General features: G+C 41.2%; 3 protein-coding genes across 4 annotated transcripts; 1 reads left to right on the forward strand and 2 right to left on the reverse strand.

Moving 5' to 3' along the window:
* Positions 1-121: 121 nt before the first annotated feature.
* LOC136427899 (kelch repeat and BTB domain-containing protein 8-like) lies at positions 122-5,122 on the reverse strand. Its single transcript, XM_066417122.1, has 5 exons — positions 4,952-5,122; positions 3,366-3,579; positions 3,057-3,196; positions 1,942-2,514; positions 122-1,556 (listed from the first exon to the last, which is right to left on the reverse strand). The coding sequence occupies exons 1-5, from the start codon at positions 5,056-5,058 to the stop codon at positions 845-847; spliced, it is 1,746 nt and encodes a 581-aa protein (XP_066273219.1). The 5' UTR covers positions 5,059-5,122; the 3' UTR covers positions 122-844.
* A 700-nt stretch (positions 5,123-5,822) lies between these two features.
* On the reverse strand, positions 5,823-11,208 carry LOC136427901 (kelch repeat and BTB domain-containing protein 8-like). Its single transcript, XM_066417123.1, has 5 exons — positions 10,918-11,208; positions 10,200-10,413; positions 9,635-9,774; positions 8,299-8,889; positions 5,823-7,769 (listed from the first exon to the last, which is right to left on the reverse strand). Exons 1-5 carry the CDS (start codon positions 11,022-11,024, stop codon positions 7,043-7,045), a joined length of 1,779 nt encoding a protein of 592 aa, XP_066273220.1. The 5' UTR covers positions 11,025-11,208; the 3' UTR covers positions 5,823-7,042.
* A 1,073-nt stretch (positions 11,209-12,281) lies between these two features.
* On the forward strand, positions 12,282-16,356 carry LOC136427902 (kelch repeat and BTB domain-containing protein 8-like). Of its 2 annotated transcripts, none has more exons than XM_066417124.1 (5): positions 12,282-12,489; positions 13,621-13,834; positions 13,993-14,132; positions 14,497-15,075; positions 15,411-16,356. In XM_066417124.1, the coding sequence occupies exons 1-5, from the start codon at positions 12,383-12,385 to the stop codon at positions 16,183-16,185; spliced, it is 1,815 nt and encodes a 604-aa protein (XP_066273221.1). In that variant the 5' UTR covers positions 12,282-12,382; the 3' UTR covers positions 16,186-16,356. The 2 variants fall into 2 exon arrangements, with proteins under 2 accessions (XP_066273221.1, XP_066273223.1); XM_066417126.1 differs by having other exon boundaries at positions 13,621-13,726.
* The last annotated feature ends 591 nt before the right edge of the window (positions 16,357-16,947 follow it).

Genomic DNA, 16,947 nt, shown 5'->3' on the forward strand with positions numbered 1-16,947 from the left:
GGTTAATGAAAAAGGCTATCTAGGTAGCATGATAAGTCTTAGCTAAAATCATTATGTCTGTATCAATGTGTATGTGGTAAAATGATGAAAATGACATGCTCAAAACAAAACATAGCCAGTATTAGATTGTTAATGCTCTTAGATATAAAAAGAATGTTAATGACTATTCTATTGTAAATAACAAACTACAAGGAAGTAAGAACTTCATACTATTAGGTCCCTTGAGAAACGTATTTCTAAAATCATTGGTCAACTCAGTAAAATCTTTAAAACACAAAATGTGTAGCCGAACACTTGTGTACATCTTCTTCATAAGAGGCCCTATGAAAGCTTTGTTGAGAATCTATAATAAATGTTTGGCCATGATTAGTAACAAAGATACTCTAAATTAGTTAATAAATGTTTATGAGTAAATATCACTAATACTAAACCTTATCTTAACTTTAAAGCATTACAAAATCTAAGCTCTATTCTAAAGCAGAATAAACAGATATAAACAGATGCTTTTCAATAAATATTTTTTTGTCTTTTGTCCCTAGCCTAGTGTGTAGACATTACTCTTGGCAACCTGCTCTTTATTACAACTAAGCAAGATGTTTTTGGCAAACTTACTTAAGCTTATTGACTGGATATGGAAATGCAACAAAGTTTAAGGAAAACTGCATATTGGAGTTTTTTTTTTACACAACCAGGATAATAGCAACATGAAGCATTTCTCAAAAGTTACACAGCATCTGGACTTTTTAACAGTTATAAGTTTAAGACAGCAACTTAGATGTTATAGTGCTTACTTTCTCTCACCCAGTCTTCAGTTTCATTGTGTTAAACATCACTAATCCAAAAGCTACTCATCACTGTCATTGTCTTCTTCGCTGCTTGGAACCTCCAGATGCTTGTTTGATTCTGGGCGATCCAGACAAGTTTTGATCATCTTTGCCACCACACAAACAGTGTTAGCATTGACATCCAAGAACTGTGTGATGGGGGTAGCTATCATTCCTGTACTTTCTGGCTTTTGCCAAGATTTTGTCTCTTCTTGGTACTGGAAGAGGTCATACTTCTTTACTGCCGACCATCGAGGGCGGACATAGAAACCACAGAAGGCACCTTTGGAGTGTATGACAAGGAGGTACAAAGACCCTTCATAGAGCATTAAGATCGCATCATCATACTCAGGTGGCATGTACTCCCCTAAACATTCCCATGTGTCATTTGTTGGGTTGTACTTCTCTATATAACACAGGTCTGACCTGTCCATAGAGTAAATGCAGCCCTTGTATGTGACTGCCTGAGGCATATTAGGAGGTTCGTTCATGTCTTTTGTCTTTCTCCACCTGTTTTCTATGGTACTGAAACTGTAGCAGCCTTCGTTACTGATGATGTAGATGCTGTCATCAAGGGTCACAGCACAAAGTTCTGACTCAGAGGAGATGGGACTGGGCATAGGTGCAATAGACGTCCACTCATCACAGCTGGGGTCGTACCTCTCTGCTGTTTGATACATGTCGTCACCTCCAATGGCATAGAGGTAACCATTCAGGTACACCAAGACACAGCTGGGGAAAAAGCAAAGCTACTAAAGACTTTGACACCAATTCAAACAAATAGCCTATCCTTCTGTAGTTGGCAACTATGTTTTGATAGATTTTTTGACATTTTGTTTTGCTTTACCCCTTCCACAATTGCAACAGGTATGTGCATTTTCTGTCAAAGCCAATTCCATTGCACAACGAGCAAAATTCATGAAAATCCATGCACAGTTTCTTTCTTAATTTCTTCTGTTCATGAACCCCCAAAATTGAATAATGGCAGCTGAGTGAAGACTTGCCTGATGGAGATTTTTCTTACTATGTGTAAATAATCTCAATGCTATGGAGCATGCAGGAATTCCTGTCATTTCCCCACTCCTTAAGAAAACCAGCTTGAATGGGAAAAACCTACCTGGTCTTGCGTGTGATCATCCCACACCTGGATTCCCAGGAGTTTAGCAGGTGATTGTACTGGAAAAAATCATGTTCAGATTTTGACGCATCCCGATCATAAGCACATCCTGCCAAGTACAGCTCGTCATCAGGTGTTACTGCTACCGAGAAGCCATCCCGAGTAAGGGGTAAATTCATTGTGTACGACATGCCTGTTGAAGGATCGTAGCAAGGAGTATGACAATGGAAGTCAACGTTAGGAGTGTTTTCTCTAAGGAAAATCTGCATTTCTGTGCCTGTCTGTCCAAGACGTTGGGTTGTGCTGTCACTGTAAACCAACTTGCAGTCTGTTGACGGGCACTTACTCTCGAGTTCCACAAGTTGGTCTGCGCTGATGAAGGAATGACGGAAGCATCTGCAAAGGGCCGGAAGGTGCTGCACACGTTCTTCTTGGTCAAATTTGATCCATCTTAGAGCAACTTGGACAATGCTGTCCTCCGAGCGACTTATCAGATCGTCCCTGTTGAGCAATGGCTGGAGCTGAGCCAAAGACAACTGGAGAAAGGAGGGTTGTAGAGACATCTGGTTGATCCTGAGGAAATAAAATGATTCCAAGATGTTCAAAACTAACACTTCAGTAACATTTGATTTTACTTCTTTGTACATTTGATAATTACAACCACAGTCTAGACTACCATAATCTATTTGGAACATTAAGAAACCTCTTTGTAATCTTAAGAGATGTATGGTATTCTTTGTTTACCAGTTAGGTTGAGAGGTTGGCAAAAAGATGATATTTGTCTATAAAGCAACAGGTACATCTTCATGTAATTTAGTTCCCTGGGTGAACTGTACTGAAATGTACATAGAGAAATGCCAGAGAAATGCAGACATAAGGAACAGCCTCAGGCCTCATAGTCTTCATCTGAACATTAGAAACAATTATATAATACTTATATTTCATACCACATGATGGTTTGGGAAACTGCATGTTGGGAAGCTTTTTAAAGGCTAAAAAGTTTCATCCCTCTGCATAGTTTGCTTCATCTCACACCTTCAGGTGTTCACTTGACCACGGTATGTTCATTGAGAGTTTCATCAATAACTAAACTCTGTTGTAAACATCAGACTGACCTGGATGCAATGAACCTCCTACTGGCCTCTTGTAAGGTGAGGTCCCCCAGCATGTCAGCATACATCAACATTTCTACACAGTTGGACATGTCAAGCTTGTCTTTCATGTATTTTGATGCTTTATTGTATACAAAATCCACCTATGGGTATAAAGACAGAGTTAGACTGTTAGGGAGCATTCTGGAGTAATTTCATAAATGGATGGTATGAAAGCCAGGCAACTACATGTACTTTGTTTGAGGTAATGGTGAACTAACATGTACTAAAACTTAGAAGGTTGATTTTTAATTAATAATCATAGATGCTTACCTGCAGCAGTCTGGCTGCAGACATCACAGTCTGGACCTGGTCTGGCTCTGTCTGAAGACAGCCGGTGTAGGCGTAGTCCAAAATGGTTGCCATGGCAACCTCACTCACATCCTTGATTCTGATGCTTTCCAGTTTGACCTCCGCGTAGCCACTGGTGAACATGGTACGGAAATAGGGACTGCACGATGCCAGGACGGCGCGATGACAGGGGAAACTGAAAGACAATGTATGGTTTGATTGAGGTAGACATTCCCTCACCTTCATACAAAAATTGACCAAAAGAAAAGATCTGTTCGCAGCAAACAAGGAGGCTCAATCTGATTGCACCTGCTAACAGCAAGCAGAACACAGTTTTTGGCCTATGGGGATTTCTATATAAGGGCACGATGTAGGTGACTGGCTTTGACACAATAGAAATCATATGAATGTGCAATAGAGAAAAAAGAATATGTTTCAGTTTAGGGTACAACTAACAAATTATTCAAACAACAATATGTCTGCATATCGGCTTCTCAGGAGCTTCTCTTTGAAATAATAGCGCTCTGCTGAGGTCAAAAGTCCCTTTTTGTATTGCTGGTCAGCTGATTATAACTGTCACTAGTACTGATCTAACCGTGTTATTACAGTATGCACCCAAGGAATGAAAGAATTTACTGTGTTGTATTATCACAGCGCCAGTAGGTACCCATCTGTGTAAATCATGTGGCTCTTGGAAGGTGGTCATCAAGGAACGTGCACCAAAAGAACACGGGACCCCCATTTACGTCTCTTCAGAAAGACGGTGCAGGGATACCTTTCCCTTCGAATCAACGTTTCCCAGCTACAAACTAAATGAAACCAGGAGGCTCAACTGTGAAGCCGATATAAACTGTGCTACAAAGATCTTCAGTCGAGGATGGCAGCGCCTGTTGTGAACTGATCTTTACACTTCCGCCATGCTCATGCATCATCTCCTTCCAATGTTGGTCTAGCCGAGACTTGAACTGGTTCACTGTTTTGCTGGAGACTATACTCTCCGTTAGGGAGTTCCAAATGTTTATTGTCCTCGCACCAAACGCAGTAGCCGTGGCGACTGTTGCAGGGCTTACTTTTATTTATTTAATTACTTGCTGTCTTTTATATAGCCCGTACAATATACACAACAGCAAGTAAAAGTAAGCCCTGCAACAGTCAATAAACACATGTGCTCTTGTTCTTGAGTTGGCCAATGTTACTTTAAGCTTGAGGCTGTGCTGAGGCTGAAATAACCTCCTTGCTCCAATCTCTGCACTTTCGAAGAAGATCTAAGGCTGTATTCTCTCCCTCCCAGTAACAATCTTGAACACTTGTAAAGTTGTATCAAAGGTTTATAACGTTATTTATACTTGGCTTGAATTTCTTATTGAATACATAACGTTACATGTAATAATACTGTACTTGTAGCGCTAATAGGTCCTAATAATAGACAAGGTGGTAGGCGGGCAGTAGACCAAGGAGTAGAAAAAAACAAAAAATTTTGAAGCGGTCATCGCGAAATTTAGTGTTCTGCTACCTAGAAAACTCTGTGCCCCCCTCCCCATCGATATTTTTAAAGTTCGAAACTTTACCTTCTCCCTTCCACCTCCAGAACCACGTCAGTCAGCTCAGCCCGCTCCCTTAGTTTGTTCAGCTCACCGAGAACTTCTTTAGGGTATCCCTCATTTGTTACGTTCATGTTTAGCAACTGTTTGAGCTAATACTACTAGTATTCAGGGAAAAAATACTCTCAGCGGGATGTGGATGTGCTCTCGGGGCCGTGCTCGCGGGTGGGTGGTGGTGAGTTTCCCTCCAATTTTGACCTCTGACCTATCATGATACCTGGTTATCCATGTAGTAATACATCGGTCGGTTCGACTTGTAACGTTACGTCTACAGGGAAATTCATGAGAAGCTAGACGGGTGGACACACAGGGCAGAAGAGAAAATGATTAGGAGAAAAGAACTTTGCAAAACATCTGAGACAGCGTACATGTAACAGAGACTATCATCCTCCTATGATATAGGACTGTTTAGCCATCTTCTTTCATTTTCAGACTGCCAACTTCAACAAGACTATCATCCTCCTATGATATAGGACTGTTTAGCCATCTTCTTTCATTTTCAGACTGCCAACTTCAACTTGCTGAAGACTTATAATATACCAAATGTAAGGTCTACTTTGCCCCTAGCGGGGTTATTTGGGGGTAATCGAAGTTGAAGTTGAAGGTCTGGACCATCGCACCCCGGGGCAAGCCCCTACTCTTTTTCAAAAGGTGTGTTGGTTCTTAAACGTGGGGTATGGCTCTCCCCAAACACGGGAGCTCGTCATAGCCAAAGCTGTATAGGGCTGATGTCAATTAGATTCTATCATGGTCAATATTGATTGAAGGATCTGTCCATATGCGTGAGAAGAGGGCTCAGCATAGTACATGTACTCATTCACAACAGTCAAGACCTCACTATGAAGAGAATTTTGTATCAAAAAATATAAAAAGTAACAAGAACTGTCACAACCAACATTTGTTTCAAGTTAGCAAGTCTTTTAAGCTATTAGCTTCATTGGTTCAAGAGGCTAACTTGAAGAAGCCAGAAGCAATGTAAATTAAAACTTGCATACAATCAGAAGGTGACACATAAGAAACACAAGAAAACCAAACTCGAAAGTCTACTAAGAAGGATAAATGTGACCTATTCACTGTTCATTTTGCCAGTATTAGTGGGCTTCTAGAATAGATGGTAGCATAAAAAGTGTACAAGTTAACGTTACATGTATGCAAAGGAGAAAAGGTGTCATCTTTACCTTTGAAATTTGTGTTTTAATAAACTAGCAAGGTGCTTGGAAAGTGTGTATTTGGAACAATACACCTGAATTAAGTATTAACCTTAAATGTTATCATGTCTGGTAACATTGTACATATATATGTTGCACACGTAGCAAAAGGACATAACATGTACTGTACATGTCTTGAATATGTCTTGCAAACAGCAGTAACTAAGACAAGACTTGCCTATGAAGCATCCAAAAAGAAGATATTTGTATTAAAGCTCCTTAAACATCTCAATACAAATAATATAAGTGGTAATATAAGCTTATAACTAGCTCGATAAGTGAAAGCTTAACTGTAACAGGTATTGTTATGCACACGATGCACAAACAAGCCTAAAACTGTATTTCCATTCAAATACAGACAGTCTAAAATAACAAGTAAGAGGTAAAGGAGTAAAGAAAAACAGAAACACTGCTATTAGGTTAGTTTGTAACTCAGGAGTCTTTCCTTGGCATATATCTCATGATCAGTACAAGCTACTACATGATCAGTACAAGCTACTACATCTTTTTGCTCACAAATGCTACTTAACTGCTTACAACAAAATATAGGTGCATAGGTACTATTAGGTAGGCAACTTTGAAAGTACATGTACAACAAACCAATCCTGTTCATGAAATCAAAGCCACTGCTACTGCCTTGATCCCTGATAAAGAGATGTGCAGTTTTTAAATCTTACATTGTATCTGTGGTGACCTTATGGCCTGAAAAGTTGTCTTCCACAAAGTACTGTTTCAGATATCACCATCATCACTTTCTCTACCTATCACAATTGTAATCTCGGTCCCCGAGATTATGCACATGGTCATTGTCAATTGAGCTTTTGCTCCTTTTAAATCTGAGAAAGTGTTTTTAGTTGTCACTCTCTTCTTCGATATCAGAACCTAACTCTTCCTCGACATCAGAACCTAACCGTCTGCCATCATTTGAACTTACATCATCCAGGCATGTGGGGATCATTCTTGCCATCAGCCAATGTTCAATAATATAGGCTTCAAGCCACCGTTTCAGGGGGGTCACTATCATGTCTGCGCTTTCTGGCTTCAGCCAAGAGTCTGTCTCTGGCTGGTACTGGTAGAGGTTATGCTCCTTATATCCACTGGCTTCTTCGACAAGCACAGTGAGGAGGTATAAAGACGCCCCATGCAGCATTAGGGCCAGACTAGTACAGTAAAAAGTCCTAGCTTTGTCAGAAGGTATCCACACGCCATCTTGAGGGTTGTACATCTCTACAGATGCCATGTCTGGGTCTTCATGGTCCACACAGTAGATGCATCCCCGATACGTGACAGCCTGTGGACGCCAAGGGGTTGAGAGCATGGGTGCTGTCTTACTCCACTTGTTCTCTGTTGGACTGAAACAATAACAGCCTTCGCTGCTTATGACGTAGATGTTGTCATTAAGGGCCACAGCACATAATACAGAGGACAAGTGATAGCTTTGTGCTCTGGGCATTGGATAGGGGATGGGTCGTACGAGGGTCCACTCGTCACAACTTGGGTCGTACCTCTCTGCTGTTCGATGTGTTCTGCCACCCCCAATAGCATAGATGTACCTATCTAGACAGACCAGACAGCACCTGGAAAAATATATGAAGTAAAGGTTACAAGAAAAGACTCTTTTCTTTGTATGGGCTATCATGATTGTTTTTTCGTTTGTTTTTTCAAATGGACAGGGATCGGAATACTTGCACATATATGAGGGCAGTTAATTAAAGATAATCCGTAAACCCCCTTTTGGTTATCAGCTGAAAACTATTGGAATAGAATAACTGAACCAGGTTTGTTCCTCTCCATCTTTGGAAAGTGTATGAAGAACTTTTGACAAGCACGTGCACAATGATCAATTGAACAATGATGTAATGTCCATTTCAGTGTCATGTTAGGTGAGTGAGTGACAAGGTAACAGCATAGTACTTTACTATAGAAACAGTAATCTTAATTTCAATGTGAAAACAGAAGATGTGCTTTGCCTTGTGCACATTTTTTAAGGATGTCATTAGAAAATAAATATATAAAATCAATTTTTCTGGGACCTAAGTTTGTAGTATGGAATCATATCTTTGACCAATGCTGAAGAAAGCAGCAAATTTTATGAAAAACACCTACCTGACTCTTCCTGAAGTCATCTTACACTTTGGTTCCCAGGTGTTTAACAGGTGATTGTACTGGTAAAATGTCTTCTGACTTTCTCTATCCTTTGTCATACATATGCCATCTGTACCAATGATGATGCCCCCAGCCAGGTACAGCTCATCTTTATCAGTTTTTATCATTGAGAAGGCCTCCAGCTTGTCAGGCAAGTTCATGATGTATCTCGTGCCTCTTGAAAGGTCAAAGCAACGGGTAAAGAGCGTCATTTCTGTAGATGCCTCCCTAAGTACAGCAATCTGCATGTCAGTTCGTGTCTGTCCCAGTCGCTGGCTGGTGCTGTCACTGTATACCAACTTGCTGTCTGTTGACGGGCACTTACTCTCAAGCTCCTTGCACAGTTTGGAGCTGATGAAGGAATGACGGAATGACTTGCAAAGGGCAGGAAGGTGCTGCAAGCGCTCTTCTTGGTTGAATGTGATCCATTGTAGAGCAGCTTGTGCAACGTTGTCTTCTGAGTTGGTCATTAGATCATCCCTGTTGAGCAGTGACTGGAGCAGGGGAAGAGACAACTGGAGAAAGGAGGGTTGTAGTGCCACCTGGTTGAACCTGAGGAAATTACAAAGGTAATAACATGATTACAACATGAATTGAACTACTGAAGTATATTCAAGTTCAAGAGCTTGTATGCATATCTAACTTTCTGCCTGCTGCCTTACCCTATATACAATATAAATTCGTTCAAATGGCTACCTTAGCATTCTGAAGGTTAATAAATTACATTCTTGTACATTCTAGACCTCCTGTTTATATACTGTACCTGTATATGTCTATGTAGACTGCTCAAAGACTCAGTAACTCACTCCCTCACTCCCTCACTCCCTCACTCCCTCACTCACTCACTCACTCACTCACTCACTCACTCACTATTGATTAGGATTCTTATTGTCAGCTGCATCATCATCATCTTACATGTACATATGGATTTACTGTTAATGCCTTTAAGTTTGCATTGCTTTTTATTTTTGTGGTAGGCAGAAAATGGAGTTTTTGCAGCGGTTTTAAGTTTTCATTTGAAACAATAGTAGTGCTACAGTCATAGCCGCATAGGTGGGCAAAAAGTTCTGTGTGGTGTTAAGTTCGCACTGAAAGTTTACCACGAAAGGTATACTTGATAAAGTTTTTCCAGTACTTGATACATATGATATATAAGCATTGCCAAGAAATTATATTAAAAATCCTTACTTATCACACTTCAAGTTTCATGTACTTTCCTCAATGAACATTTCAAAAATGGCAGAGAAACAAGCACTTCAGGGTAAAGAATAAACTGTACAAAAGCTATTGCACTAACCTGGATGCGACATATTTCCCACTGGCCTCCTGTAAGGTGGAGTCCCCTAGCATGTCAGCATACATGAACACATCCGGACAGTTGGACACATCCAGATGGCCCTTCATGTATTCTGCTGCTTTCTGGTATATAAAATCAACCTAGAAGTGTATATGTAGGGATAAGTGGGTCAGGCAACTACTTTTTCAGTGAAAATTTACCCTCAGGAAGATGTGTCCTTGGATACAATTCTTTTTACTACATGTACATGTACATGTACATGTACATGCACGGATGTATTAGTATGGAACATAAGTTTGTTTGTATGTGTGTGTGCCAAAATGATAGTAGTCCTCCCTTATAATATCACTGTTCATCCATCTGTACAACAATTTAGGGAATCTAAAGGTCTGTGATCATGAGCTGGTTAAGACTAGCAAATAAAAACTGAGGACACATATATGATATAGCTGTAGTGACGGAAGAGAAGGCATTAAAGCCTGTAAAGTTAACTAGCTGTAATGTTTTTTTTGTTTTAAATAAAGCTGCCAAGTATAATTACAAAGACTAGAAGCAGAATCCTTACCTGTAGCAGTCTGGCTGCAGACATCACAGCCTGGACCTGATCTGGCTCTGTCTGAAGGCAGCCGGTGTAGGCGTAGTCCAGAATGGTTGCCATGGCAACTCCATTGACTTTCTGGATGCTGATCCTCTCCTGTTTGGTCTCCATGTAGCCACTGGTGAACATACCACGGAAGTAGGGACTGCACAATGCCAGGACTGCGCGATGGCAGGGGAAACTGAAAGACAATGTACATGTATGGTTTCATTGAGGTTGATATTCACTAATAATAACCTTCATACAAACATCAACCAGGATTAGGCACACTTTGATCCACTGTCCACCAAGCTAGGATCAAGGCCACTTGCTACAAATTACTGCTGTAATACTTGGAATATATTGCCATCATCTGGGACCCATACACCATCAAATGGATACAGGCGGTGGAGGCCTTTAATGGCGGCCTGCCCGCCTTAGGGCAGGACCTCAACTTCCCCCTACTTTGCCCCTGATGGGCTATATGGGGGTAACCAATATAATGATGATGATGATAATAGTTGAAAACTGTGGCCACATGTCAGAGAATCTGCTCTCCAGGGTAAGATTAGAGCATGGGGTTGCAGAGCGTCTATTCCTCTATCTAGAAAACAGAGAGGTTTAGAAAGAAAGAACTAATGATAAAAATTTTTACAGTGCTCGACAAGCTCAGTGCCCCCCTCCCCAACGATAAAAACAGTCTTACCTTCTATCCCCCACCTCCAGAACCACGTCAGTCAGCTCTGCTCGTTCCCGCTGTCCATTAAGGCCCCTAAGAACTACACTAAGATATTCCTCATTTGTTACGTCCATGGTTAGCAACGATTTGAGCTAATATTCAAGAAAGAAACGCCCTCGTGAGCACAAGAATATATGGCTGTGTAGCTCGCAGAGGCGGGTTTCAGCTTCACTCCAATTGACCTTTGAACTATCTTTATACCTGATGATCCACGTAGTAATACGTAAAGGTCTTTAGTTTCGTAACCTATCCAAATCAAGTATCCCAAGTATCCCTCCGCTCCTGTGTAGAAGACATCTCACATGTTAGGTATGGGGATTGATACCGGGTGTAAGTGGGACGTCCTCCCCTGGCGGAGCTGATCTGTTCAGCAACGAGAAAACCAAAGGGTGGGCGGGTTTTTTTTTTTTTTTAAAGTCGTCTCGTTCTCTTCCCTTCACCGACGCATCCGTCCACTGACCCCGTCCACTGCGGGGACTCGGCTCTCTCCGCGCGACTTCGGCACTGTCCCATAACTTATATTAGGATGATCCGATGATTGTGCCGCGGTGTGGATAGCACCTATTATTTTTCTTAAAAGCCGAAGCACCGACCACGGAGCCTGCCATGTAAGTTATTATTACAGTAATTTCCTCTTAGAAACGTGTATCTATGCAATGGTCGCTGCCAATTTGATTCAAAACTTGCGTGGCACACTTCAAAATGTAGTAATCAAGAGAGACTTTGGCATGTTTGAGATCAAAGTCTTATCTTTCCACAGCTCTGCTGAGTTTTAGCGAAGTGATCATCATTGTGTTGCTTAAATAGTACCCTAAACTTATAGTGAGAAATTAGTATCCTAACTTCCACACCATTTCAAAAATCCATTGGAGAATGAAAAACGAATTTCAATTATCTCAATGCAGAGCGGTCTGCGGGCCGATTTGAGTTTCCCTGGTATAAACAAAACTTCGAACAACGCATGAATTTAAGAAGCTTTTTTTGTCTTTTAAGTCATACTTTTAGATTATGCACCAAGCAGCACCATATTCCAATTATCAAACTAATGGTGAGACCGATGAATTTTGATCGCTCAGCAGTCGTTCTTCCATTGAAATTCATATCATCAATGTAACTTACATGTACAGCTTGACGTACCAGTGCCAGTAAACAATTTTTTCCGAATGGTGTAGCACCTCATATTACCTTTTAAGCATAACACCAAAAAGCTGTGCCAACACGAGCATTTCGGATCAGAATCGGCAGTTAACGTTCCTTGCTCATATGCAAGTCAGACTAACAAATGTTATACTATGTGGGTTATAAGGTATCAATCTAGGCCAAAGGTCGAAGTTGACCGGGACGTTGCTGCGTAGTTTCTCACGCCCCTCACCAAAACACGGTCAGGAGCGGTTGGTCGTTCGTATGATTTGGTCCAGAACTATCGCTAATTATGGACGTAACCAACGACGAGCACTCTAAGGACGTTCTTCGCTTTCTGAACGAACTGAGGGAGCGGTCAGAGCTGACTGACGTGGTCCTGGAGGTGGAAGGAAGAAGGTAAGGTGGGGCGATGGGGGAGGGGAGGGGCCAGAGCGGGCGGCTGGAGGGTGTCTCACGTACATGATCATGTGCACGTCGTCGTTACCAACACTGAATTCTAATGTTATATCACGTGATCCTTTTTCACTGTAAGAGCTACGTTCGATATGTCTCATGTTGGTTTGTAAACTCACTGGTAGTTCATAAATGTTGTTTTGATAACCTTAAGGCCTCCATGAATTCAGAAAATGTTCTAAAAATGGGGTCAGAAGTTGCCCTTTATGTCCATATTTGCCAAAAAGGTTGCAATGTCGTTTTTTTTTTCCAGCGCAGGTATGCTGTCTCAATTGTATCTTGGACTGGAAGGAAATACAGACCCATGTATATACATAATCATCAAACATATCAGTGGTGTTATATTGCATGTGTGCCTACTTAAGACTCGGGGTTCATATCAGCGTAAATTCAAAGAAAGAATCTCCTATATTCAGAGTAATTTCAGTTCTGAAGGATCAACTAAGAAGAATAAATGAGATATCATATCTATATGAAATTGCGCAATTTCCTCCCTATTCATCAAAATAAAATATCAAAGGACAGTATTTAGTGACGCTCCCCAGTTAGAGAGCTTACTATAGATTAAATGATGAAACCCGGGTCATTGTATGAACAGCACCGCAGTAACGAGGGCTAAAATGAGTAAGCCCAGGTAAGTGATTAATCGTGGGACGATAAGAAAACAAACAAAGCAGGCACAAGTTCCGACCCCGCGAATGTCAAACAAAGACCGTGTACAGAAAAGAAACAAAAAACAATATACATGTACATTTATATTTATATATTACTTTCAATCATAAAGGTAACTGGCGTGAATACAATTATTGAATTTCGAAGAGTGAACAATCGAAGTATTTTTGCGTCATAAGAAAGAGACAAAATATTTATGTCCTATAATACGGGCCATACGGGCCTGGGAGATCGGATCGCTGATCGCAAGGTTACGAAACAGAGGACCTGTCTATATCAGGACCAGCAAATATTTTGCTTCATACATACATGTTTGAACTCTATGACCTATATAGCTAGGCTCTCTTATTGAAATCTTCATTGGAAGAAATTAAAAATGAAACAAAACAATTTTTCCTCTAGTTTCCCCTGCCATCGCGCCGTCCTGGCATCATGCAGTCCCTACTTCCGTGGCATGTTCACCAGCGGCTACGCGGAGGTCAAACAGGAAAAGATCAGCATCCAGGATGTGAGTGAGGTAGCCATGGCCACCATTTTAGACTACGCCTATACCGGCTGTCTTCAGACGGAGCCAGACCAGTTCCAGGCTGTGATGTCTGCAGCCAGACTGCTACAGGCAAGGATATTAGTACGAAAGGGTCAATTATCATAAAATTTAGAACATGGACGCCCATTTCCAGTAAAAGTATTTTTGTCACTATACGTTTTTTTTGTGTAAAAATGGTGGAGAAAGTTTAACGAAAAAGGTTTAACGGTACATTTTTTGTCTTTCAGTTGGACTTTGTATGTACTAAAACAGCTGAATACATGAAGGGCCATCTGGACGAGTCCAACTGCGTCGATGTGTTGATGTATGCCGACATGCTGGGAGACCACATCCTACTGGAGTCCAGTGGGAGGTACATCGCATCCAGGTAAGTACGACGGCTGTCGTCGGACTTAGCCCGCATTAGTTTAGCTTCTTGTTCGATAGAAATATCCAAAATTAAGAAATTGGTTGGAAAACAATTTGAGCCATGACATTAATAAGAATTTAGAACCTGGCTTTTCTTAAATTTCATCTGCATAGCTATAGCTTAATTAGTGAATAACAAAGAATTTTGAATGGAGTCAAGTTGATAGTGTATTGTGTTGCAGAACACCATCTTAAGTCCCTTGTTAAATGCTGAGATGCTGTTTCTATGAATAAAGCTGTTGGTAGAACTGTATCTGGATCGCGCAAAAGGCAGTTCCGTGTCTTAGGTTTCAATTAAATCGTTGGACATGTCATTTCTCCAGGTTCAATCAAGTGGCACTACAACCATCCTTTCTCCAGTTGTCTTTGTCCCTGCTCCAGTCATTAGTCGACAGGGATGATCTGATAACCCGCTCAGAAGATGACGTTGTGCAAGCTGCTATAAGATGGATCGAATTTGACCAGGAAAAACGCTTGCAACACCTTCCTGTTCTTTGTAGGTCATTTCGCCGTTCCTTCATCAGCTCAGAAACCCGTGCCGAACTCTATAGCAAGTGCCAGTCAACCGACTGCAAGTTAGTTTACAGCAACATCACATCCGGACGTCTTGGACAAATGCGAATCGAAATGCAGCTTATTCTCAGAGAAGACTTCTTTAACACTTATTTCCACCAGTTTGCTCCTTGTTACGACCCTTCTAGGGGCAGGTCTTACACAATAAGCCTGCCTGGCAACTTGGATGGCTTCTCAATGGTAGCCACCGCTGATGATGAGCTGTACCTGGCAGGACGTTCTTGCACCAGGGACGGCATGATGATGGACTTTCAGAATGTTTTATTCCAGTATAATCACCTGCTGAACTCCTGGGAATCGCGGTGTGCAATGATTACACCTAGAATCAGGTAAGCATTTCTCGAGTAGGTTTTTTCTTTATGAATGAAGAAATGACAGGGTTCTTGTATGCTGTCATGGACAGCAAGGCCGTCATAACTATCCATTAAAGAGATATGCAAGAAGCTGGGGCTGACAGTGACACCAATGACTAATGGTTTAAAGACTATAAATTCATCCAGGAAGAAATATCACAATAATGGTGAAAGCCTTGGTGCGTAAGTCATTTGAGACTTAATGTTACCACATGTAAGTGTCTGGAGCCCTTAATATTTGGTGTCAATTGATAACATGAAAGGTAAGTGTTTATCAATGTTATTGAATCTTATTTGCTGTTTCCCCCTAGGTGTGGTCTGGTATATTTAAAGGGTTACATATATGCCATCGGTGGAGACAGCGAAAATGAAACGGCGGAGCGGTACGATCCTAGCTGTGACGTATGGACGCCCATACCACGCATCCCCCACCCCATGCCCTCGGAATTTTGCGCAGTAACTCTTGAAGACAGAATCTATGTCATTTGCTGGAAAGGCTGCTACAGCTTTAGTGCCACAGAGAACAAGTGGAGCAAGGCAGCAGACATGCTGGAACCTCCACTGCGTCCACAGGCCGTTACGTACCGGGGGTGTATCTACTGTATGAACTGGGGTGGCCCATCGTCGACTTGTGTGGAGATGTACAACCCTAAGAACGGCGTGTGGAAGCGTTCCGGAAATGGCATGTCCTTTGCCTTTGATGTTGCAATCCTGATGCCCAACATGGGGTCCTTGTACCTCCTCACGGTACTCAGCAAAGATGACCCAAAGGTTGACCTCTATCAGTACAAGGAAGAGACAGACTCTTGGATGAAGCCGGAAAGTCCGGACATAATAGTCGCCCCCATCATACCGTGGTTGGAAGCACGACTAAGAATTGATTGTTTGGTGGCGAGGATGATCCCGAAGTGTCTGGGGGATCCAAATGGACACGTGGACATTGACGGACATTCTGGTGATGGTGAAGAGAGTGACAACACCTTTGCAGATTCGTCCCGAGGCCTAGTCTCTGATAACAGTACCAGTAACAGTATGAATGTTCTCTTGAACCAAGGGAACAGTGAAGTTGACCACGTCAATGATTAAGATAATGAAAACGGAAATGCCAACGACACCATCTGAGAAGTACCTAAGGTTTATGATGGGACAATTCAAAAGAGGCTACCTTCTAAGAAAATATGAAACAAGTTTTTTGTATGTTTGCAAATTTGATTGTTGTGTGGTTGTATGTATAAAGTTCAAAAAGTTGAAACTTTAGTTTGCTTGGGATTGAATGTTTTATTAAGATCTTCATTACTGATAAATCACTATTCTTCCTGGAGTATGGCAAAATGGGATAAGTGGCGATATGTTGTCCCTGGGTGAATGAAATAAAGATAAAATGGAAATGGAAATGAAAGATGAAATAGAAACAACATCTGAAATTTACAAGAAAATATACATTTATATCAAGAGAAACGAGCCTAGGGTTCCACGACGTCATACATGCACCACATGATGTTAACCACTTCAAGTAACGTATGATACATGTTCCTAATTGATCATGGATATATATAAGATCATTTTTTTCATTAATCATCAGTTGATAATCTTTTTTACCCAAAAAACACAATTTGTTCAAAAAATGAAAATCCTGTCTTAGCCAAGAAGGCTATTGTAACATATCCTCATCAGTCATGTAAATGGTGCCCTGATTTGTATGATTTATGTCTGGATTTATCTCTTTTAAAATCTAAAAAAATCTGCATGCCCCTGCAGTTAAAGAATGGTAGACTACAGACAAATGGTAGTAAAGCCACTATGTTTGTCCGACCGTTTGCTTGACGAAACTGAAGAATATAATGTTGT

The sequence above is a fragment of the Branchiostoma lanceolatum genome, chromosome 2 (assembly GCF_035083965.1).
Source record: "Branchiostoma lanceolatum isolate klBraLanc5 chromosome 2, klBraLanc5.hap2, whole genome shotgun sequence".
NCBI classification, from domain to species: Eukaryota; Metazoa; Chordata; class Leptocardii; order Amphioxiformes; family Branchiostomatidae; genus Branchiostoma; species Branchiostoma lanceolatum.